The sequence below is a fragment of the Varroa destructor genome, unplaced genomic scaffold, assembly GCF_002443255.2.
Source record: "Varroa destructor unplaced genomic scaffold, Vdes_3.0 BEIS01000002.1, whole genome shotgun sequence".
In the NCBI taxonomy this organism is placed as follows: domain Eukaryota; kingdom Metazoa; phylum Arthropoda; class Arachnida; order Mesostigmata; family Varroidae; genus Varroa; species Varroa destructor.
This window is the reverse complement of record NW_019211455.1, coordinates 33839429-33864991: the sequence shown is the minus strand read 5'-3', so window position 1 is coordinate 33864991 and position 25563 is coordinate 33839429. Positions and strand designations below refer to the sequence as shown.

At 38.7% G+C, this 25563-nt stretch overlaps 2 protein-coding genes across 12 annotated transcripts in view; both read left to right on the top strand.

Moving 5' to 3' along the window:
* Positions 1-7024, top strand: part of LOC111244546 (ferric reductase 1) — a 37739-nt gene extending 30715 nt beyond the window's left edge. For 8 of the 9 annotated variants that reach the window (XM_086978545.1, XM_086978540.1, XM_086978543.1 and 5 more), the window contains 5 exons: positions 2486-2694; positions 2896-3116; positions 4219-4462; positions 5169-5315; positions 6076-7024. In XM_086978545.1, the coding sequence (XP_086834671.1) occupies positions 2486-2694; positions 2896-3116; positions 4219-4462; positions 5169-5315; positions 6076-6281 (1027 nt within the window). In that variant the 3' untranslated portion in view covers positions 6282-7024. The remainder of the gene's footprint in view (positions 1-2485; positions 2695-2895; positions 3117-4218; positions 4463-5168; positions 5316-6075) is intronic. The other variant, XM_086978546.1, reaches the window with a different exon arrangement.
* A 5674-nt stretch (positions 7025-12698) lies between these two features.
* The window catches only part of LOC111244933 (uncharacterized), a 32309-nt gene continuing 19444 nt past the window's right edge, over positions 12699-25563 (top strand). The window contains exon 1 of one of the 3 annotated variants that reach the window (XM_022792533.2): positions 12699-13507. In XM_022792533.2, the coding sequence (XP_022648268.1) occupies positions 13436-13507 (72 nt within the window). In that variant the 5' untranslated portion in view covers positions 12699-13435. Of the gene's footprint in view, positions 13508-13817; positions 13991-25563 lie in introns of those variants that run through there. The other 2 variants (XM_022792535.2, XM_022792534.2) reach the window with 2 other exon arrangements.

Below are 25563 nucleotides of genomic sequence, written 5' to 3'. Positions count from 1 at the left end.
AGGCCCTTCAACTAATTTTTGTTTGAGTTTCACAAGTCTTTCGCTTTCTTTTAAGGGAGCACCATAGCAATTCTATTACAATGTTGTTTAAACAAATATCTGTAATCTCTTAAAAGACATATGTTTAAATGACAAAAGAAGTGTCCACTTTCTAAGTTATTTCAATATTCTAACGATCTTATGTAACCATCAAAAAAAACGTAGCCACTGAAACGGCGATCGCTACGTTTGGCCGCAGTGAATAATAGATAGCTGCTAATTTGTAACCGGTTATGATAACAAGTACTGGCCTGTAGGTTGCCAATCTCTGGCCAACAGCCTAGTTGTTCATAATATGATGGCCGCAACAAAGCCTATGCCCTACCAAACCTGTAGAAACGGCAAAGCCACAAGACCTTAAGGCCGCCCAGGTCTGTTTAGCTGATTCCAGCTTAACTGTGGAGGGTGGGGGACGAGACTATGAATGAAGAACCCACTAATCAGGTCAACGATAGGGACAGCCTCAGTATGAATAGCAACTTAAGTCATTGTTTGCATGCTCGGCGCCGAAAGTACAGCCACGAAGGACAGGTGGTTGACGAAAGAGGAAGGTCAGATGAATGGCGTATGGAGACAAGCGGTTATATAAGAAGTACGAAGTAGTCATACCCGGACCATGAAAACTTACGCAAAGGAGGTCACGTGGACCCATAACAACAACAGACGGAAGTGCGAGGCACCGTTAGAGGACTGTGGGGGTTGCAAGGACGTAATGGACATGAATGGCAAAGGACGTAGCCGCATGGAGGGCAATGCTGCATGTACGCAGCGTGACTAGTAGCTGTAACCGAGCTCAATGACCAAGAATGTTTACAAGAAATAGGTGCTAGTTCGGACGCGGTTAGGTTAGGTTAGGTTAGGGAAGCCTTGGCCGGTAGGTAACACGATGTCAGTCTCCGGCCGATGGTTGATTCGTTCGCAATGCAAATATATATTGGGTTGTTGAAAAAATATTGACCGCTTTCAAGGCAAACTTGAGACAACTGTTTTCATACTTCGAAATAATATTATCATTATACTAATTCTTGGGCGGAAAATTGTTACGGTTGTTGGTGACGCAAGATCTGGCCTATACGGCAGATGCATTAAAGTATTTTAAATTATTTCGTGTTAGCTAAAAATGTATATGACCTCGCCCTTCATGTCTTTTCTGTTTGCTTGTGCCGGTCGATTTGTTTCAATGCTTTCTTACAACCTCATTAGTTGTTGACGGTAAGAGTCCGCAACGATTATTATTCTAAGCGGTACAAATTCATACAGCACAATGCCTTTCCAATCACGTCAAACATATGGTATCACTTTTTTTGGCGTCAGTCCGGACTTTCTTACAGATTGTAGAGCACATATCACTATTTCTTTTTCGTTGGCATGTTAACGTTATATGCGATCCACTTTTTGTTACAGGTATTCAACCGTTCTAGAAATATTTAAGCTTCATTGGGTTTCAGTAAAGTCTCGCAGATGGAACTACGATCGACTATATTATTTAACATCTACTCGTGTGGCGGACATCGGGTTTCTTTTATAGCAATTCTCCCTCAAACGGTTTAAAACTTGATGTTTAGTTCTTGGCGAAATCGCAGCTACTCACGTATCGCTCCTGTGCAGCTTTCGCAATCTTTAACTTTTCCGTCCTTGGTCGACCGCTCTGACGGGATTCTTTCATATCGAAATTTCCAAAACGAAAGCGACAGAATCGTCTTTGGGCTGTTTCTTCCGAACACTAACCAGCGTATTTTGTTTTGTATAAGACTGGACAGTACGTATGCGTTTTTGTTAATAAATTGCTAAAATAAAAATGGAATGTCACTCATTTTCAAGGCCCAAGTCTAAGGCATTCCAGTAATTTTAACGCATTTACTACTACTACCAAATTCCATATTTTAAATCACATCAACACTGGCCCATAACTTGAGATATATTTAATTTGTAAGTTTGTGAACGATAAATACCTTATTTTATATATGTTTATGCTTTATTTTTAAGACAGCTATTCCCGAGGAGCGTGTTTATTTGCAATAACCAGCATCCATCACCATTACAACTTTTATTTCGTAACGTAATAGTTCACTTAGGCTTGTTTAAGTTATACTCGAACAAAGCAGAAGTAACGATTTCGAGTACAAGTAGATACCCTCTTTAGCTTGATAAGGTTTCGCCCAGCATGGAAATAGATTAGCTAATAACTGAGCTTTGCTGAAAATCTAATAGTCATAAACTGTTGTGTGTAATGATGAGTTTGTTGCTTTGTTCTAGATATGTCCAGTAGCAGTTGAATGCATTCCCTATGAACAGTTGGCCAAAATTGTTTTTAACTTGAATGCGTCACCCTGTATATATCGAAATGGATTATTCTGGCTAGAGCTGCCTGATGAACGAACATTTTCAAATTGCAATGCCGATGACTCGAAACGATAATGGTGACTGAATGTAAATGTTTACGCAGGGAATCATTGAACAAAATCGTGGGCAAAAGGAAGGTCAATGAGGTACAGCCGTTATCGAACATCCAGAAGATCGCCCAAAGCTTGACTAATGGTGTGCACATATGCCAGTGGAGAAGACCATATGTCAGCACAGTAATGTCGCGCACGTATGATCTCAGAGATCGCTTTTACGTGCTTCTTGCTGTTGGTAGCGTGCGAGACGACGGCGGTAATACATTATCACAAGAGAATTTCACAAAACCTTGGTGGAACATTTTTTAACACAGTCATTTCGGTTTTGATAACGTTTACGGCATGATTGATTAACGACTTGATGCAATCAATTCAATCGTATGATATTTTAAACAAGGGTTTTACACGATTGAAGTAGATCTGTTAAATTGATTGAGCACTTTCTAACCATTCGCAGAAAAACGTCACCACGATTCGGCAATTGCCTCCTCATCTGCCGTAGACTTTAGTGCGATTCGAGTGGAGCGAGGTGATAACGCACATGTATGGGTACAGGGCCACGCTACCCTCATGATCGTCGCGTGGCTGTTCACTGCGTCGTTGGGCATGATGCTTGCCAGACATTACAAGAACGTTTGGGAAAACAAGATGCCTTGTGGCGTTAAGATGTGGTTTGCTGTACGCAAATATATGTATATATATATATCCATCCTGGTTAGATTAGTTGTATTCTTATTTAGCTATACCTGTGAAGGACCGAGTTTAAAAGTGCTTTTACAGCTACGTGGTATTATTTTGCGGTCCAATAAATAAAACAGGCTGATCCCAGCTCAAAGCTGAACTTCCGGGCAATAAATTTGTTCGTTGTTTGTAAGTAAGTAATAATAAAGTGCACTACAAATCGGCCGGCTTTAGTTTGGAAAAAAACGTCTTCATTGGTCAAACTTGTTATCAAGCCAATGAATTCATCAACAAACAGATTTGTCGCCCTTAGGCTTTTTTTTACATATAGAAATTAATGAACATTTTATTAATTTTTATTATTTTAATTTTTTAATAATAATATGAAAAACATTAGCTCTACTATACAGATGATTTTAATCAGATAAGGTAATAATAGGACATCGCCACCTGCCATACCATTACTTCTTACGTGTCTGTTACGCGGCGTCTAAAATAGCAGCGCCGATCGAAAAGCACATTTTTTTTTATCTGTCTTGTTTTTCAGCTTTATTCATAACTAAATCATTTAAAAGCTAACAAAATATGCTGCGATGCACAAATAGTTAATAACTTCACTTTTAGAGCCGTTAGGTAGTCTGCCTTGTTCCTAATAGGACTCTCTAGAGTTAAGCAGAAGGCCCCTGCCGAGCTAGTAATAATATACACATGTGTTGTAATATATGTCGTGGGTCACTTGCATTGTGGCTATAAAGCTGATTTGATTATGTTTTTGGTTTAATTAATTGATCTTTTAACAACAAAGTGCCTATTGAGTAAGGCACAAAACGGTTGTTTACAAGTAAAAGATTAGACAGCATTCACGACTATAAAAGTCACAATCAATTTCATTTCGAGGGTATTGTGTCTTTTTATTTTAACGCATTTGACCTTTTTTCATAAAATACGCCTACGCCAAACTCTAATGGATTTTTGTGCAGATATAAGCTTATGTTATTTGGACAAATTGTGCACTATGCGTATTTACTTGTGCTCAGACTAAGGAAGCGCTAAGTAGTGCAGATCTTCTTTTTCTCATGAAAACCGAAAACGTTTCTAGTGCCATCGTGTGTTCATGGTGTTGACCTTGCTGCTGTCGTTGGCCGGAGTAGCGGTCATGTTCTATCGATTCGGAATCTTTACTCCAGAGACCGGATGGCATCCCATCTTCGGACTCATCTGCGTCGCTTTATGCATATGTCAACCAATCATGGCGTTGTTTCGCTGCCATCCTGGCACCAAACGTCGTCCACTCTTTAACTGGGTGCACTGGTTTGTTGGAAATACGGCGCAGATAACAGGAGGTACGTATGGTTTAGCTTGTCATAATGCATGAGACATGTATGTCCTTGTTCCGAATGCTTCAGCGTTTGCCAGATGTTTATTAATATAGGAACGATTCTATTTTTCCTCCTAGATTAATACCTGCTGTAAATATAAGACAAACAATTTGCAGTTATCGTACACGAGGTTTGCGCGGAGTGTTTTGAATTCGAAGGTTTCCTTTGCGATTGCTAATATTAGTCAACTGTTATGTTCTATTTTCAAATTACACTCTTCTGATACCCGCGGATACAATAGTAGAAAAGGGAACACAATACCGTTAGGTCAAAATCTAATTATGATGAGAAAACTGCTGGTCATCAGAAGGATCGACAAGTAAAAGTAGCATATTTTGCCTTGCATCTACCTCCCATGTACAAGTTCCCTTGTACTTGGGAGGTAGAACTTGAACCAGTGAACATCCTGTGTAAATGTTTCCACTCTTTAGATCTTTTGTGTGTCGCAATCCTATTGCAGCAACTCGATAATATTGTACACCTAACCAAAGTGCACAAGCACTTATTTATTATAGTTTTAACCTGAAGGCTAAGGCGGTGGTAAGTATTTTCAGTCCTAACGGATTTTCTAATTAATTAGTTGAATACTTATGTGCAATATAACGACTGCCCTGGTTAAGGTCGAAATGTTCGTTTTTAATGCAACATTCACTCCCAATTTCTACGATAGTGGTGGCCATTTTCCTGGTAGTGGACCTCCCCAAGGCCGAGCTTCAGAACGTGCACTGGTTCATCTGGCTTATAGTCGCTTTCGTCGTCTTCCACGTCCTTGTCCATTTAATCTTACAGATACATGGATTCTCCGTTGACAAACGAGGTTTGTCTCTTGTGGGGTGATGTTTTATTTATGTATGAATCAATCGAAGCTTCATTTATGTATCAGCCAATGTACAAACAGTACTAGAATCACGATGAGGTCTAAAAAATTCTGAAGGCTACGTCTACACAGCTTGATTTAAATATTGAAGGCTGTTATCGCTTGATCTATTAATGTCATGTTCAGCGTAAGTGTTTATACATACTTGAGTAGATTACAACTAAGTTACATATGATAAGCTTAGGGCAATGTCTTTAGCGCTAAAAATTAGTAAAGCCGCAAGATTTTTACACATTTTTGGCAAAGTATAGGAATTTATCGAATAATGCGTTGTCCATTATTTTTCGATATTCTTGCCTATTTTCCGTTAACTTTAGATTTAACAGAGATACTATTTGTTCATATACCATTTTATGTACCTTTACTAGTACTAGTAGTAGGATAAAAGTACAAGTACTTTTATAAAAAGTATAATAGATTTGTGACGAAAAAAAAGCCGAGACTGTATAGATAAACCGGACTACCTTAGCCTATATTTACAGTTGATAAAATATATAAAATGTGTGTAAAAAAAAACAATCCGCATAGGCAGTCGTCGTGCATTTATTCATCAAAGAGATTCCTTAGGCTTTTTTTTTTCTTTTGGACTTACTAAATACCTACGTACCTGGAAAGAATTATAGCTTTTAACGATATTTTGCAGTACTCGTCTTCGGTTTTCAGTTAGCATATGCTTGTTTCGTTTGTAATTTGATTGTAGTATCTACGGTGCCGGATATCCAGCTGCAGACTATAGGCTTTAACAACACAACTGTGATGTCATCACCTGCAGCATTGGTCGAAACCAAGAACTCCCCGGGCAGCGACTTCCAACGATTCGTGCTTGGTATCTACATCATCGGATTACTTTTCATTGCCGGCGCTATGGTTGTCGTTATATGGCTAACAGGCTCCGATCTTTTGTAATTATATTATAGCGAGGATTACTCCCTCGTCAATGTATCTAACGCCCCCGCGACAGGACCTAAATGCAACTTTTGTACTCCAACGATGTGCCGCGCCATTTTCAAACCACAAATCAAATATGATATGATAATATTAATAAATCCGTTGTGGTGCTCGAGACGCTTAGTCTGTAACTTAAATGTTGTCCCAGATTTTGTTACGAACTTGCCTCGCCCTGGTTCACCTTCCTCTCGTTAAACACTTTTAGTTCAATTTATTCAAGTAATTATTTCGTATGAGCTATGCATACTCTCACGCAACCCTGTGATTAGACATACGTCTCCAATCGAACGCTCTAAGAGTACAGAACAACTTCCATAATGAAATATGACTAAATAATAACAAATATATAATTCGAGAATAACATTAGTGCGGCCAAAATCCTGGTCAGCGTTAGTAGCTTATCTAAATCCGACTAGAATATGCTCAAAATGAATTGTCTAACGGATCTGCTTTAGCATCATATTTTTTGTTAATGATATTTATTAGGACGATTACTTGTTAATTTCCAAAAAATAAACAAACAGACAAAAATTACAGCCTTCATCGCTACATACCACACATTTAAGTTAGCTACTCTTCGGTCGAACTGAAACCACCTAACCTACTACGAACACATTAAGGATTGCTCTATGTTAATAAAAAAAATCGTCTCGACTCTAGCTAGCTCAAGTATGTAATAAATATGCAATTAGGTGACGTTATCTTTCTTGTTGTCTCATATGCGTTGTATAGTCCCAAACAGAATAATATTACTAACAAAAAAAAACTAACAGCGTCGAGTATTTTCACAGAGTTTTTGCATATGTCGCTGTTATAGTTTAATAACGTTATATTTCGTGACAACGATTGTATAGTTTTCCGTTACAAAAATCAAAATATAATTCCGTTACAAAAAATAAAATCAACACCGCAGTGAATTTATTTCGGGTCGATTATCCGGACATTTGTTTCAGAGAAACAGAAATGTACTCAAACTTTACAGACAAGAGATCAACACAAATAAATTTTTAGCAGAGATTATTTTCTGTTGAGTTTTAGTTTATTAATATCAACCTCCTGATAAAAGAGGTAGATTAAGAGCATTTAATTGACTAACTAACATTGGGATCTGGTTGGTCTTAGGCAGTTCCCCATCCATTGATATTATCTGTATGGCTCTGCGAACAACACCGTTCTTTCTATTGTTCATACGTGCTGTAAAGTCCTTGCGATAAGAACGGCGTTCGAAAGCTGGAGAGACGCAAAAGGTCTAAAGAGCGAAGGAAATTAAGTATCAAGCCAACTGTCACATTTGACACACATGACGCAACAGCCATCTTCGTTGTCTTCAGGCTCAGTCTGGTTCATCCGAGGTTCAGGCAAGTTTACACTGAGTTTTATTGTGATGCGAAGTCAGTATGGGGAGCCTTCCTTTTGTAATAATTTGAAAAAGTATCATACGTGCGTTTCTCATTGTGTCAAAAGCTATGTAATGAACATCTTTATTCATAACCGAGGCACACGAAGCTGTTTCTCCCTTAATGATCCATTGGTTTGGGTCGGGATTTGGAACTCACTCGTTCACCCATTTAGTTAAGCGATCACACCCACTGAGCCATTATACTCCGACAAAGCTCGTTGCATAACTTCGCCTGTTCCTGCTAGCAGACGAAACGTTATCCGCCTCTTTTCGCTTTCCACGATTCTTCTTTTTTGACCGTAATCCTGTCTCAGAGTGCCGTTCTCAGGCGCGTTTTCCGTATTGAGAGGTCATGCTGTCTAACATGTCTCCTCCCGAGCTCTTTGCTTTTATGTCCCATCTCTTGCCTAAGCGGCCGGTGTGTTTCACAGCTAATGGGTGAGTTCCGCGTCATTTGTTCCTCCAGTGCATATGGGTTCACTGCTTTACCTTTACTTAGGCCTAGGTGTTTCAGGCCAAGGATGAAAGCACCGCTTTTGTGATATCGATATCAACACAAAACTAGCTACGGAATATCTAAGATGCAGCAACTGTTTCGCTCCGTGGTCTTGACGCCACATATTCGCAACAACCACTTTTCAGCTACCTACAGCCTGTTTTTTCATTCCCCCGCTGCCTAAAATTTGGCTGCGGTGATGATGTGCGGAAGAAGTGTCACTGAAGAATGGTCAGAGAAATGCCATTTTGGATTTGACATTACCTAAGAGATTAGCAACGAGCAAGCTTTTATATTGTTCTGTAGGACATCACCTTCATCTAAAAAAGTATGTGTATGAACTTGATAGAGTTTATGGAAGACTTGTTACAGGGGTTAGAGCCCCGTGCGGGGTCGGCAAAGAGTTTAGTAGATAAACCAACTTGCGATCTTCTTAACGAAGTTCTTAGCGAAGTCTTAGTAACATATTGTATCAATGCTTTCTTAATAATATCAATATTACAATTATATGTTACTAAAATGGTACTGTTGTACTTTCTCTTCTTTCGCTTGGCTTCAAATAGTATTTGCGTCATGCTTAATGAGTATATATATACCAATGCAAGAAACGGCGTACGTTAGCCGAGAGGACCAGTTCACTGAGGAGGCCGGCGATGCCCGGAGACGTGCTCGGAGAGAGTGGCGCCGGGTCAAACGCCAAAGAACTGACAAACCATAGGCGCTGGTTCTATGACGTAATTGTCGGGCACGAGTACAGGGCACGAAAACAGACCATTAGCGGTATAACATATCGGTGCTTATGGGTTTTTCGGGTAGATAGCAATTTCTTTTACGGTACAGGACATTTTTCCTAAGAAAGGAACTACGCAATGAACGTGGTTAGAAGGCTTTCCTGCATATTTAAAGGTGGTGTCGTTAGTGTATATGATGACAGTGCATTTCACTGCATTCTTTATATCGTTAACCAAACACAAAATTATTACTGGGCATGCACTTAGAAAGACCTTTAATTCAAGGTTTTGCTTCTCTAGCGGCGTTGCCCCAACATCAATTGGCGACGCACAGGAATCACCGTGAAACTGAATCTGAGACGGCAAACTTCGAAAGCTGTACATCCGCTGGTGTACTACATCGAAGGTGTGCTATGGGTCCTCAGCCATTAACGGTGCGCGGTTCAATCAACGTTGGTAGTCATTGGCAGAGTCCCGTGTTTCCATCAATCAAAATCAGTTTTGATTGAAAGAACTGTCTTTTTTTTTTTTTTTTTTAAACACAAAGATACCTGCTGTATCAATATTTTGTCGACGATTTTGTTTAATATAAAATGCATATTAATTGGGCGACACTGAGCAGAATCAACTGTAACTCCGTTTTTGCGGATCAGACCGATGCGGGTTGTCTTATTTCATTGGATAAGCGTAACATATTTTTTTCAAAAAAAGATTTACTGTCACAGAGATGGCAGACACGATGCCAGAGTGGGCGACATCCAACAATAATAATAATGACTGTTGAGTTTGTTGTGGTTACAATAACAACAAAAACATGTTTGATTGTATATACTTCTAAGCTCTGCTACGCTAGTTGATAAGTTGATCGCCCTTAGAATTCATAGGCACTTAGTGTCCTAAATATATAATCATCTAGAAAACAAATCCTTTCGTATTCAGTTTCAGCAGGCATAGAGTTTGCCAACCCGGCATTTTGAAAAGATCTTACCTCGAATCAATTTCACTACCCATTTAGATATAAAATACGCGATTTTTTTTTCTCTTAAATATTAGTTAGATTCATATAACCGTTCATAGTTTAACTACGTTCATCTCAATGATTTAAATAAAAGGGCATAATTGTTTCTGTTCTTAGCCTGAAAGACATATAATGGCATATTTTAAATGCGGATGCTACACCCATGGTCAAATCTATATGAGATCATGGCGTCCTTGTAGCACCCACTTGGCATTGAAACGCCCACATTATGCAAGAAATCTAAGCCGGAATCCTAATTTGAAATCTTTCATACAAAAAACTTTGAATCATTTTAACAATTTCGTTTGATTAAAATATACTGCCGTAAAGCCTGACAGCCCTGTCTAAAACGACACCACAGAGTTCACGAGCGTGTAGAATCTATATTTATTCGGCGTGTGCCATGAAAACATATAATCAATAACGAAGTCACAACACTGACATCAGTCTTAAAACTCCAAGATAATGCCGATAAGCGTATGTTTTATCGCCTTCAGAAGTCCCATCGTGTTTCCAAGTATTTTAATCTGCATCCTCAGCAATGGGATGAGGATGACACCTGCTGAAACAGCTAAAATCTTAGGGGTGTATTATATATGTTTACGTAAATATGTTTGAAGTATTTATAATGCAGAGCTGGAACATTTATCGCATACATCACAAGATGCTTAAATATCATCTGTGCACGATAACTGTCTTTTTTTTTTAAATAAAATAGAGATTACTTCACTTCATCTACATTCCGCGAGATTTGAGCTTCACATTATTCATCAGTACTATTCCTCAACTGAAAACTGACTCTGAGAACATTTGTCAATCCTTTTTATATCACTAGGTGAATCGAGATTCATGTTCAGTGCTGTCTACTAGATTTTATCAGATCCACTGATCACGTAGGGACAAAGAAAAGGATCGAGGAGAAACAGTAATACACCCTGATTTATATTAAAAACTGCTAGCCTTTCGTAACAGACATAACACACGCGATCTCAGCTGTTTCGAATTTGGTCTCGCGTCCTGAACGACGAACTATGTATTATCGATAATTGTTAAAATTTATTATAGCAGGATAGTATTACGTATGCTTGCTTCACTGCAATACCATTACTTGCCACAGTTAATAAGAAATGATCGTAATAATATTAGTAACCACGAGATTTAAAGCCTTTTCTCAATAGTAAGTACAAAATGACATGAGTTAACTCTAGAGAACCAGTCGAATCTTGCCCAAAGCGAGAAATTTTTCCATGCATTTGGTTAGCATAATATAAAGGAAGTGTTCTGCTTTAAGCTTCTAGACTTTCCTCAAACTCTTAATGCAGAACATTATAAAAGTTAACTAATTAAACTAAACAGTATAGTTGAAAAGAAAATATTTTTACCGATCAAACAAAATGCAAACAAAGACCCACAAGACCTGACTCTCGCAGAGCATTGATGACATCAGTTTTTGGAAGTTGAAATAGCTAAGGAATAAGTTTCCGACTACTACGTCAGTGATTCAGGGAATTCGCAAACTATCCGGTGAATAATAAACAACCATATATCATAGTCGTTTAATTCGATCGAAGTAACAATGCTTACTTCGGTGACTAAGATTTTAACACCATTTTTGAAAAAGTAAAAAAAAAAATGGTCAAATTAACTGCGAATTCGTATGGAATGATTGTATTCTAATTTTCATACAGGTCTCAGGCTCCATGAAAAAAAAATGGTATTATTTCGATTAGCTTATGTGAAGAAAATCGCTCGAAAAAACATTGAAACCTACAAATAGTTAAGGAAAACTTAGCAACTTAGGACGACTTGGTTGCTAGCTGGCTCTAAAACATTATTTACAATGAATTTTACTTCCGTTGCTGCTTACTTACTCACTGTACGCTGCAAATTTAGTTATTGGAAATTTCATAGGTTGTGACTACGTATCGGATGTCTATAAAGCGAGTGAAAAATGTACCCGAAAAAATCATTAGTAACATCTTAGATGGACACTAGATCGAGGCTATTTTTTTTTATTATTGAGAAATTAATATTATTTTCGCCGTCGCGTGACTAAAACAACAAAAACGATTTATCTACGGTTTGTTGGCATCTTTTTAAGGGTACGACGAGGCAAATTTTCTGGAAAAACTGGATTTCTAAAAAGACTCTGCTTTCCCAACAAATAACTAGCATAAAGTATTAACAAAGCTCCAAACTATTTTTCAATATTACATAATTTAAGATGATTTTTTCGGCCTTGTCATAAGTAGGTGCCTTGGTGCTAGTTCTTCTTATTTTATATGTACCGGACGCATACATTGATTATATACTTGTATGCATATCCCTTAAAACATAAATGCACATTTTGCAAACTGTTTTCTGTTAAACTACTTAACTGGACCTTCTACTATGTTTAGTAAGCATCGATATCGCCTACGCTGAAAAAACCTTAGCCTGCGTCCCCAAAAAATAATTACAATGTTTTCAAGAATTTTCCCACTATATTCAATTACGTTTAGCCGTCAGATCAATCTAAGAGATATGCTAACAACGGTAGTAACAGTAGCGTCAACGAGAAGCACCTCCTCACCCAAAATGAAATGTTACGCCTGAAAAAATCCATCTGCTGACCCTACCCTCCTCCTCCTCCTCCTCGTTCAGCAGCACCACCGTGAACATCGCCACTCAGTACTGCTGCTATAGCCGCGGTAATCGTTGCCGTCGAAAAACCTACGCACCCCGTAGCGTCGCTGCCAAACACCAGCAGCAGCAGCAGCAGCAGTAGTCGTAGTAGTAGCAGTAGTAGTAGTAGAAGCAGTAGCAGTGGTCGTTCGTATTATGATTTCTCTAAGTTCATCTGAACAAGACTCCACGACAACAACAATTTTTCTAGTGTGGCCATGCATACGGCCTGTCGCTGACTTTTGCTTGACGTTTACTTCAATTCTCAACTCTTTACCCTGCCTCAGCGGCGACTCTTGCGGCGCTCGATGAACACTCCAAATGCAATAACAGCAGGCGGCGGCGACGACGACGACGGCTGCCCATCTGTGCGCTGTCTAGTGGGCATACAATGCAAATATCAACCGCTGAGTAAGGAAGTAACAGTATATTAACGGTTTTTTTTTGTTTCAATTATATTTATCGATCATCATAATCATCAGCTACTGCTGCGTCATCTGCTCATTGCCGCTACGGCCGCTGCCTCTCGCTCGTTCATGCTGCCGTCGTCGTCGTCGTCGCTGCCGCCGCTGCTTCGGCAATGGTACTCAGGTCCCACCCAGGCGCCGTCAACAGGACCGTCACTCGCCCGCCCTCTCCCTATTTTGCCGACTGGCGTTCGTCAAAGATCAGCACATCATTGTAAACAGTGGCCTGTTCAAGCGCTCTCTGGAATGTTGGTGATTTTTGCAAATTCTACGACCTAGTCGGCTTCCAACGAGTGTCAGGTAGGTTTAGTGTGTTTTGATAGTGCAACGATGTGACATGTTCGTCGAACGACAAAATGTGCCCCGGATTGACAACAACTGGACTAGAGTGCCGCCTTCATCGCCAGTAGTGAGTGTGTGCCGATGGGTGACATGGATAGTAGCCCCGCTTGTTGTTGTTGTTGTTGTTGTTGTTGTTGTTGTTGTTGTTCTTGCTGCTGCTGTTGTTGTTGTTGTTGTTGTTACTACTACTACTACTGCTACTATTATTATTACTACACTATTGGCTGGGTAACTACTGTTGCTCTATCCGTCAATCCTGTGGCTCGCTGGTGGACCGGCCGCTGCGACTGCTGGTCATAGATACTTCGGCAGCACTGCAGCCGCGGCCCTTTCTTACAGTTAACTGTGTGCGTGAGTTGTGCGTTTTCCTGTGAGTGCGGTGCTACGGTGTTTTTCTGTTTAAGTAGAAAATAATCTGCCGGGTACTTGTTAAAGTAGTCTCTCTATATGAGTTTAATGCATCTGAAGAATAGCACAGTTGTATTAAGCTGAACCCCTGGGGTTGCTATGCAACTCATTGTGCTGCCGGTCTGTGATGATTGAGTTTGAGGTTCGTTCACTTATACCTAAGCACGGATTAATTTATTGAAGGTTTCGAAAACATGTGTTTGAAAAACGATTAAAGCAGGGTTATTACGTTGCATTACCAGCCAACATCAAATGTAATTAGTCGCAATCATTTAATATGTGTAATTTTTCGTTTTACCTATAAGATTCACGATAATAAAAATAGTCTGGGCGTTAACTGTTACCACCACTGGTAACAGTGCTTGTTGTGCTGATGTATCCCGCGCTACAATCCCACAGTTCGCTCGCTTATCGGAACTATGGGCCACCCCGCCTGCCTATTACGGAAGAGGTGGCGCGGTGTACTTTCTAACTGCTTGGTATACTGGTTTGCGTGCTTACGCTCTACAAGGCGGCGACAAACAGAGCTGAGTGGCTGGTGCTTGCCAATCCGGCAGCTCTGGCTCTGGTACCTCGCTCTGACAAAAATCGCGCTCAGGCCAGTGGACGGCGCATCGCTGGCACCAACACTGCTGCTGCTGCTGCTGCTCGTCGTTGGTAGTGTGTACTATATATTCGACGGCTTCCAGCGTAATCGTTGATGGGAAGCGGTGTTTGGCGGCAATGGGAGTTAGCAATACAATAGTAGTGTAGTAATGGCAGCAGCAGTGCGCGCGGCTCGACGCTCCGAAGAAACCCCCTCTTACTGCCGCTAGCCGGTGTCGCAGCTACGGTTTAGATCCGTAACCAGATCATTACCATACGTACATGTAAACGCGCCGTAAAAAAATTCTTACATTTTAATCTTTTTAGCACTTTTGCTTCGCCTCAACATCTAGAATTGTAACATTAGTGCTTCAAGAAATGCCATTGCCTGCCTACTCTAATATACTACTTTTTTTTGTAGAGAGGCCATTAATGCTTAACAAACCGGTCGCAAAGGATTTACCAAGGGTATTATTATATCGAGTGCTGTTCTTGTTCACTGGGTATTAATCACTGCGACACTATAGCGAAGAAATAAAATCAAAGGTACCATCTCTAAACTCGTAATTAGGTAAAGCTAAGACTAACCGCATAGTTCGAGTAAATTCGAACAATTGCTGGCTTCGCAATTATTGGTCCGAACGAACTGGCTTAATCTGCTTTCTTTCTAAAGCGAACAATGTTTTAGAACCAGAAAGACCTTAATTAACTTTCTACAAATATAAGCGTTGTCGTTTTTGCTGGTACTGCAAATGGCGAAAGCTAGTCTAAAACTTCAAAGCGTGTTTTTCGTTACCGTCGGCACTGTCGTTAGCATCAAGTACACAACAGCGATGACAGTAACTGTTTAGTCCTATGACAATTATTCCATTGCTGCTGCTGCTGCTGCTGGTTCCCGTAGTGTCGGTGGCGGTAGAGTTGTCGTGTTATTCCTTCTGCAATTGTCCATAGCTGCTTTAGGGGTTGTTGTTGCTGCTGCCATCGCTTTCCGCTGTTGTAGTGCAGGCTATCGCTGTTGTTGAGTTGCGGCTGCTCCTTGTCGTCGCCATCGCTGTTATTGTGTGTGAGTGAGCGAGTGTCGTCATGGTCCCATTTGTAAAACAATAGGTTGCTGCTTCTACTATGGCGATTCACTTGGCTAGCGCTACAACCACCACCACCACTGCGGTTGTCGTTGCTGTTGCTACGCTATTCCTGGTGCCATTTGATAGCAACGGTGCCGCGGCTACTTCATGCTGCTGCTGCTTCTACTTTGTTTTACGCGACGGGTAGTGGCAATAGTAGGCAACTGTCTGATGTAATAACGTCTAGCGGCGGCTCCGGACGCAAAAGTCGAAAAAAGCATTTAATTTAAAGTAGTGGTTTCAGTAGTATTGCCAGTCGTGCTTGTTGCTCTATTTGGTACTTTTGTTGATGCTGTTAACATTGGCCACTTGTTGTTTAACAGCAGCGTTGGGTGGACGAGAAGAAGCAACAGCAGCGACAACAACAACAGCTTAAACCTTATGTCATACAAAGATGTCAACAATTGCTTTCGCTTCAGTTGAACTATAGTACAGGGCCGCCTGACACCGCAGAAGTCGTTGATATTCGTTTATGATATTATTAGTATATATTGGTTTATTTCTCCTGGTAGCATCACTTCTATGCTCAGAATTGTTACCATCAGATAAGAGCGTGAGGAACTGCAAGTCATAACAGTGCCTCCGGTTAAGTCGAAATAAACTATTAGGTTCTGAATCAGCAACATTATAAACCCACAATGGCTATTTATATTATGATGACTGAAAATTGTAGCAGGAAAACAGCCTTATATTGGAGTTCGCCACATGAGTGGTGCAAATAAGATCAGAGATCACTTTTCTGACCCACGCTAAAACGTTATTGTCAACACATATTGTTGTTCTCTTGTTATTGCTCTGGTATAATGTGTTACTGTTTCATTTTGGACTTAAATCTCTACGAGATAAGGATAACAGTGACGGCAACTTGAATCTCAACTAGTGACGATAATAGGCCAAATCAAACTTATTCAAAACGGAAGGCTAAGCTGGCATAGGATAGGTATTTGGATCGGTTGTAGGTGGATACCACTTTCCTCCTCTTTAAATTAGTAGGATACATGGTGTGACAGTTATTTTCGGTTACTTTGGCGCTGTCTTAGAGAAGATATTCCTTCCGATGAAAGACTGTTATATTATTATTTTTATCACCCCTTATCGAGGTACAATTATTCCTGCTGTTTTTGCTATAATTGTCATTGTTACTTTTGTTGTTTACCATATATGATCACGAGAAGCCTAACACTAATATTCTTGCTGGCTGCATTTAAAATAGTTACAGTTGTACGAGCAAGACCTAGACACGTAATATCGCAGTCAAAATCAAAGTTCAATAAAAATGTTTACCTTACAGTCTTCATTTATGAATATGTGTTAAAAAAAAGCTAAGCTTAAATTGAATTAAATGGATTGATTGCATGATGAAATACGTGAGTATTTATGAACGCTGATAAATGTGATTTATACACCTTTCGAGTTAACCGTTTACGTATTTGTAGTTGTTTCACGTGATCTCAGCGACATTTGTCGATTTAACATAAAAACTACTACCGTTTGAGCAAAGTAATTATTCAACTGCCGACTCCAGCTTTCTGAATAATCAATTTAGGACTCACGAAATATAAACCTACATGTTTCTGTCTATAAAGAGTAAATTCCGTTTACTTTGATGTGTTGTAGGGGAGCTTTTGTAAAAAGTAATAGCAAAACCATAGAAAAGACAGAAAGTGTTTTTTGTTATATTATAAGATAGTAATATTAAACTAAATATGCGCCATTTTAACCAATGACATTCTGTTATTTTTCGATTCAAATCTTTTCACTTGAACTTCTGAGATCGTGGAATGGTTATCGTCAAGTGGGAGGTACACACTATTCATTAATCAAACTTAATAATTGCCCTAATATAGCCATATAAAAGCAGGTGCTCCTCGATAGAAGTTGCCTTTAGTAGTCAGATTTTACGTTGGCATTAATTTAGGAGTAGTTAGCTGAAACCTACACGGACTCGAGTGAGGGAAAAGGTAATCATTTTCTTTATATTGGATTCCATGATCTAGACAACAGTCTGTATTTTGAAAAGGTAAATAACTAAAGTTGAAATGAAAAGGAGAATACTAGTATCAAAGAAAGGTGGAAGAAAGGGCGAATATGCTTTTTCTTAGGCAAGATTTTATCAGATATCAATATTTCCTTATCAAAGAAAACAAATTCTGAACGTGCTAAGAAAACGCGAGGTCAAGTGATCGTATTATCTGGCGAAGTAGTGAAGTAATTACCGTATGTGTTTATGCGCGTGGTCACAGCTTTTTAGAAAGCTTTGGTTTTTGATATTTCCTAACTTCTCTTTCCTACTTCCGCAGCTTTGGCAGCAGGACACAGCAGGTTTTAATATATTACTCTTTCAATGTACTATTGGTGTCAAGTGCCACAATTGTGCACTGAGGTCTATCGGTATTGTGATTGCTGTTGACGAGGATGATGATAATGACGATTTTTAATGTTTTTGGGTGTTGTTTTGTTGCGAATATTCAAGTTGATGTTATTGTTTTTACGATAGTTTTGGCAGTAAAATGAAAATGTGTATGTCTACGTGGGCGGTCGGGGGGACACGTTGGCGCCTACCGCGATCAACAGTATGAGAAGCTGTTTTTTTTTTAATCGTGTACACCACTAATCATTAACAAGACGAAGACGACCCGGCTAGTTAAAAAAAATGCGTAGTTCACCTATACAGGAGAATATTTTAAATACAAAGAACTAAATGATGAAATATTGCTCTGGTGGTGAAAGTTGAAACTTTTGTATTAATATTTTTCGTGCCTTTTCATATCGTACGGTATTGCCTTATGGTATATTATTATGTTCATTCATTTCCATTTTAAGTATTGTTAATTATCCGAAAGTACTTGATCTTACCTTGTCACTTTGACTCGATGTGTTCTTGCGTTTCGAGCAATGGTTGAAGAAGACAGTATTCCAACTGTGTTGACTCATCGTCCATTGCTTGTCCCTGATCTACTGAAATCTAGTTGTCTGGTTATTTCTCGTCGACAACACCAGTGTGTTTGTCTTCACTAGATCCTGTTTTTTTTTAACTGGGAAGAGAGCGGATTTACTCACAGACCGCCGACGCGGTAAATTGATGCTATGTGGATAAATAGATTAGTAAACGTCCCTGTTTTTTGCAAGATATAGCAAAGCCATAGTAGTATCCTCTGGAAAACTTCATGGATAGTGTGAGTATCAATTGAGGGAAAAAAGTCCATGGCACACCTCATATAATGTTCATACTTTTACGACAGGCGTTACTAAAATTGTATTACAGCCATATACTCGCAGCTGAAAAGAAAGTCGAGAAGAATTCAACCTTTAAATTGCAATTTAGAGTTATTTTATTTTCTCTATCGAAAGAATAGGAAAAAACTGATTTCCGTTAAAGGATCGGACTGTTCTCAGTGTTTTAACTTGCTAATAACATTCAACAAGCAGTCTTAGCGTATCACATTATAGAACGTCGTCGTCGTCTTCTATGAGTTCTTTTTTTTTTTTTTATAGATTTCATACAGCAAATTTTAATATAAAAATTTTATAAAGAAAACCAGAATTAAAATGAAGCTTAATGCATCGTCCCTTCCTGTCGACAGCGACATCCGTCCCCTTTATCGTTTCTGTATTAACCATAGAAGGGGTTCTACCTTGGCTATTCCGATAATTTTACGCTCTAAATTTCAGTGTGGAAGCCCGCTCGGCCTTTTTATTGTTCGCTAACGGCGGTTTCTGGGTCTAATGTTATTCTTGCAAACGATTTTGTTGTTATTGCTGTTTCAACCTATGCGGCGAAAGCACTAAATGGCAACGTTATGTTGATGTTCATTTGACTGGATGAGCGTAAGGTTAGTCTTAAGTTTAGCTAGTTGCAGCCACTAATAACAATTTGACAGCACTATAGGTGCTGGTTCGGGAACGGCAATTATAATTATGATCAGTTGACTTTCGCGAAGGAAAACAGATGGACAGAGATGAGTGCGACTTATTATACAATGCGACGGTGGTGATGACTGCTGAACGACGACCACGGTAGCGTTGATGATGATGGTGATGCTGTTCCTGCAAGAAGGAGGTTGAGAGTTTTGACATATTTAACGCTGGTAGCCTGACTATTGTTTGTACGCAGAAAAATTTGGCGCACCGATGATGTACGCCACATGCTAGATAGCTGTCATTATTACATCACGGACGCTGTCATTTGATTCTTGAATTACTCGGTAATAATATTCATGCAGCTATAACCAAAAGTTGGTGAGATTCATATTTAATTTTTAATGATTACTTTCTCTGTAACTTGAGAATAAATTAAACGAATCTTCTTAAGCCAGCTAGTTAATGAAAGCGAAGTTTGTATAAGGTTCGATTCTCGCTATGGTAGTTGTCACTACCAGAAAAGCTAGTTTGTCGTGGCAATAAGACTCGAAATTTCAGCTTCGACCAGTGGGGAGCCAAACTGTGCAGATATTCGCCCACTTTAGCAGTCAATTGTTGTTTAGCATGGCCACGCGGAGAGGTTATTGCCATAGTATTTTGCGTGGCACAAAAAACTCCTAGATTACGGTTAAATAGGGTTGGTTCGTTGCACATAACGTTACATATAAGATAATAGTCCGTTAGATGTAGAAAATGGTTAGTAATAAAATGAATATATAGTTTAGGAAAAAGTATTATTTAGCTTTCATTACGAGTGTTGTCTAGACTGAATAATACATCATTATTGAGTAATCTACATTTATTAATTTTATATGTTTCCATCCTAGTTATAATTTTATCATATTTATTTAATCTTGAAATCAAGCCCTTTTGCCTATAGTCCTGCCCTTTAGTCGTTTCATTTTTAGCTTTTGTTTCATCGTTAGCAGCAACAGTAGAGGCATGAAGCTCAAACACTTTGTAGCAACAATAATACCTGTCAGTGGCGGGCGCAGCAACAACAATTATAGAATCAATAATATTGTATCTGTCTTACTGCTACGTAATGTTTGTTGTTTAAAATGAATATTAATACTATACATTGTCGCTGTTATCGTTACTGTCGTCGCCGCTGTTGTTGTCGTAGGGCAGAGTTGTATTTGCCACCGATAAATGAGAATTTCCCGCTGTATGGACTTGGCATCAATAACATGATGTTGCTGGTGAACTTTTGCATCTAATATCGTTGTTGTCAGCGCTGTCGCTATCCTCCATATCTAGATCTGAGCTTCTACCACTTGTCATCGACAACGGCATAATCATCAGGCGACCTATAATAATCAGAGGTAGAGTTTTGCTCTACCAGGATATGTATGATGAAGTACATGAACGGAGAGTTTATACGGCTTTCACAAAAACCAAGTATTATCATTCCGCGACGAATTGAGAGTATTATTTGTTGTGGAATTCTATTTTCGGTGCAAATCATCGGTCATCCTTTTACTAACCTGGATCACAAGTTGAATATCTAGAGAACAAACTATTAATTTTAGTACCATCGTTCCATAATTAGTACTGTATTTGGTGCTTTCCATGTATACTTAGGAAATGGTGTAAATACAATTTAATAGTGGGGTCTACAAAGCAATGTAGTAGAAGTTTTATATCTTAATGTCGTAACAAAAACAACGTGATAAAAAATACAGTAGATGACTGAAAAATTGAACTCATAAAAAACTGAAAAGCAAAAGCATGACGAGATGATATATTGTTTGGGTGTGTACTTTTCTCCTTCAGTCATATTGCTTCTGAGCTTTGTACTATGTCTACTCAGCGAAGCAGCGAAGTAGAAAGGTCATGTGTCGGCAAAACATTCTCCAGACAAGCCAGGACAAATAAGTTAAGCGAACGAGAAACAACAAAGCTTGCTAAAATTGAATGTTGAATTGAATAGCAAAGCAAAGGAAATCACTAATATCCATTGCAACATGGCAGCGTAATTATGAACAAAGAGTAGGCGATCAACCACGTCATACGGGAAAGCGACAGTTCCGTAAATTAATGAAACCAAAGAAGGCCATGCCCAAATTAAGGCCCTCACACAGGGTGTCAAGAAGATCAGGAGTGATATATCGACACGAAATCAACAATACGTTTTCACGGCGTTGCCTAAGCTCTAAAATAATGGCTTAGTCCTGGTGTTATTATTCTTTTACATTGTTAGCACAAATATTTGTGTTTCAAAATAATAAAATTCAGTTTTTGGCATTTGAATTTGTGAAAGTCCACCTTTAGATACGGTGAACGTGTACTTGATTAATTAGGCGAACAATGATCACTAGAAGCAGCAGATGTGCGGGACAAGGCTTCATTTTTTTAATGATCTCAATAAAGGTGCCAGGCAGTTATGTCGAGACATCATTAGATGATTCTTTGTCGATTGAATTAGACTAAACCCCTCTATGTTTCGAGTTTTTACGTGATGTATCGCCGTCAGATATTCCATCAAACAGCTGGCTCTCAGCACGTAACGAAGTTTTTCTATGTACTACACCAAACAAAATTATTATAACTATACCCGCAACAACATTATTCGGAGTTGTGTTAGATTGGACGAGAGATAGCGGCCCCACTAAAGAAAAACCAAATCAGTAAATAAAATGGAACAAACGGTTTTTCTACGAACAGGGTATTTGGTACAGTATGATAGAAAAAAAAAACAAGGCCGGATTTGATTCCCGGAACCCCTCTTCTTGAAATTATTCACTCCATATTTTTGACCTTTGACTATTTTTTTTCCCGCTGTTTATTTGTAGTACTTGACCATTCATTTTAAAAACAAAAAGGTTTGAGCAGTTGGTCAAGGCTATGTGTCCTCAAAAGCTCTTCTCTCTTCTTATCTTTCTGGCAAAAGTAGAATATTTTAATGGGAAAACAATCTCTTCTCTACGCCAATCCACTGAATCGTCAATAGATTGGCGCAGAGAGAATGGAAACTGCGAGCCCACTAGATCCGAATCCGAAATCTGTATTGTGGCATTGACCGGAACTGACGCATAATCGACTAGAGCTAAGAAGTTGCTAATTACTAAGAAAAACTTCCCTTCTAGCTGGAAGTGTTCACTTAGATGGGAGCTTTGATTGCAAAGTGGCACGACAATGCATATAGTTGTTTTGGGAAAAAAATAGGTAAACATATGTTTTTAACAAATTAGTGCAAGTTGTCAGGGAAATTGACATTTTTCGTTAAAAAATATAAGCATTTTGAATTTTGATTTTTTTGCTCAATAGTCCAGTCATTCCAGTGACGACGTTCAAAGGCTGCTGCTTTCTTAGCTTTCGGAGCTTATAATTCACAACAGCCTTATTATCGTACTTAACAAATAATTCCATGCGTTTTTTTTATCATGGAGATCGTAATCACCATTTTTAAATTCCTGGAAGTCAAGAAAATTGCGAGGAATAGATTCATTGTAAAAATGTGAAAGTAATCAATAGGTCAAACCTGAGTAAAGTTTGTTACACCTTATTGGCGTGTATCAGAACTGTCCCTGCGAAAACCTTTATGTATGGTATGAAATAATGACGTGTTGCAACTAAATCCTATGTGCGCTTTAAAATTAGTACACATTCAACGATTATTTTGCGATATATTAACAGAGCCCTTAACTAGATTCCTGCAAATTCCTGTTTCATACTGCGTAGTGATATGAACATTAGTACCGCTGAATCTCGCATGTTTGTTGTGACATGCCCGCAAAGCAAACGAAATGTAATTTCATTTAAAACTAGCTAGGTCGTATGCCGTACCAGTATATGAGCAACTATTAATTGATTAGCGAAAGAGAATTATTTGTGTCTCGTCAAATTAGAGCGTTGCGAAAGAAATATTTGTTTCTTCTGTTGACTTCATTTCTGTTATTAAGAGTTTAGACATCATGTTGCATGAAGGAACGGCTTTATTTACCGGTTTCAAGCTCTTTCCCGTATCATTATGCAGAAAAAGCAAGTAATTATTATGCATATTTCTGAAGCGGATGAATTAAGCGCTTATTGTAACGATTTCTTTATATCTTTTAAAATAAACCGACGTTTCAGATCACACTTTATTGCTCTGTAATCTTCACCGATAAAAATTCTATTAAACGAAATTAATAATACGTAGTGCACAGTTATACGCAGCGGCGTTTAGTAGAACTTATATGAACTTATATGTAAAGAGCAAGAAAATGAAGCTAGTCTTTGCGAGTACACTACGCTTACGTTGCATTTATTATTACTCATTTATGTCATCAATCTATATATTATCTATAGGCGATTCGTTACGCGATTTTACTCATAATCTACTGTGTACTCTAAGCACTTGTAATTGATCGGAAATTTTTCCACCTGCTGTGGTATCCGTTCACATTGTTAATCGTTGATTGCTGTCTGCGCACGGTAAGAACTGGTACTTGCTGTTATTGTATTCTCTTGCTTCTTTGTTTATATGTAATTCTTAACAAAGACTGCTGGCGGGAGCGATCACTATTGTTATTATATAATAATTTTATATACATGGAAAATAAAAATCATAAATCTCGCAAAAACGTTTTCTTAAAACAAAACGCCTTGGTAGACCTTCTACTTTGCTATTTATTGCCGTAACTGCTAACAGCACTTCTTTACATAATTTATACAAATATTAGTTTAGAAGTATTTTCACTCACCCCATTTAAAAAACACCACCACTGAAATTTTTTTTGCTGTTGCAAAATCAGTTATTCATCTGCCCCCCAAATACCTTTTGTTATCTTTGCTTGAAGCTCTCCTCTCTCTTCCCCTGTGGCTCATTGACCTCAGAAAATCGTGTATTTTAGCTTCAAAAAATACTTGGTTGGCAGTTTTCTGGCTGACCGCTCGGTGTTTTTTGAGAGAACAATTTTTTTTTAAAGTTCAAACTGGATGCCTATATTAACAAAAAACGGCAACTGCTTTTCTCTGTGGCGTGCAGGACATAGCTTTAGCATAGAATGAGCTATTAACAACAAAATATTTAACTCTATTTTTTAATTTCATAATTATAGTAATTTCTTAATTTGATTATACAGATACAGTACTTTGTTCATTAAAATGTACATGTTTTTTTATATAACGGTCGCATGTCGGTAAACCGGGTACATCGTGAATTAAACTATTGCGACACCATTGCTATTGGGAACACGAGCAACTGCCTAAAACTTAAAACAAGTGGGCCGATTTGTATATTAAGCAAATGTTCCAAAGTTTACGTTCCGTACATGCTTCAGACGTTATTAGAAAAACTGTCTCTCAGTTGGACATAAGAAAAAATGATGATGAACGAATTGTCTTTTATACGGCGGGCAAACTTGCTTCGTTGGCCGAAAGGTATCGACTTTGCTTCATGTCATGCGAGGTAATACGACTGGCGGAGATAATATAATATTACTGCATGTTACAACGCATGGTCACTGGAATGAGAAAGAATGAAAGCGATAACTCCGTAGTTGGCTCCGAGATAATCCGACTGAAACTTTTAGAAGCGCCATAGTATCTCCAACCTGTGGTGGTCCATAGTTCTGTTTAGGTCGAGCATCTTCTAAGCAGGGGTCGAACAACGGAAAGGCGATTCAAGTCATGTCAAAGAATAAATTGTTTATAGCAATATGCTCAGTTTAATGTTTTTTGCCTCTCCATATATCATGATGTGAAATGATAGATTGTGAGGAAGGTAACAGCATTGAAAACACCCATACTATCTACTGCTCCTTTTCACATTTGCTGTTACACAACTGGACGTTACTTTTTTCAGAGACAATTATGGTCTATATTGGATTGTCGAAAAAGTGTTGCCCGTTTTTCTAGCTAGATGGCTTTAAATATATCAGGTAATACGACTCGCGTCGCGTTGGTGCCATTTGAAAGCTGAGATTTGGCAGTAGTAGATGTGCTAAAATTGTTGGAATGCATTTATTCAAACTTAAGATAGAGCGTCTTGAAGAAGAGTGAAATTTCATGATAGTTTACTATTTTATTGTGATAAAAGCACAAATGTTGCTCAAGTCCATAAAAAAAATTGTGCTGTTTATGGTCAAAAGGCGTTATC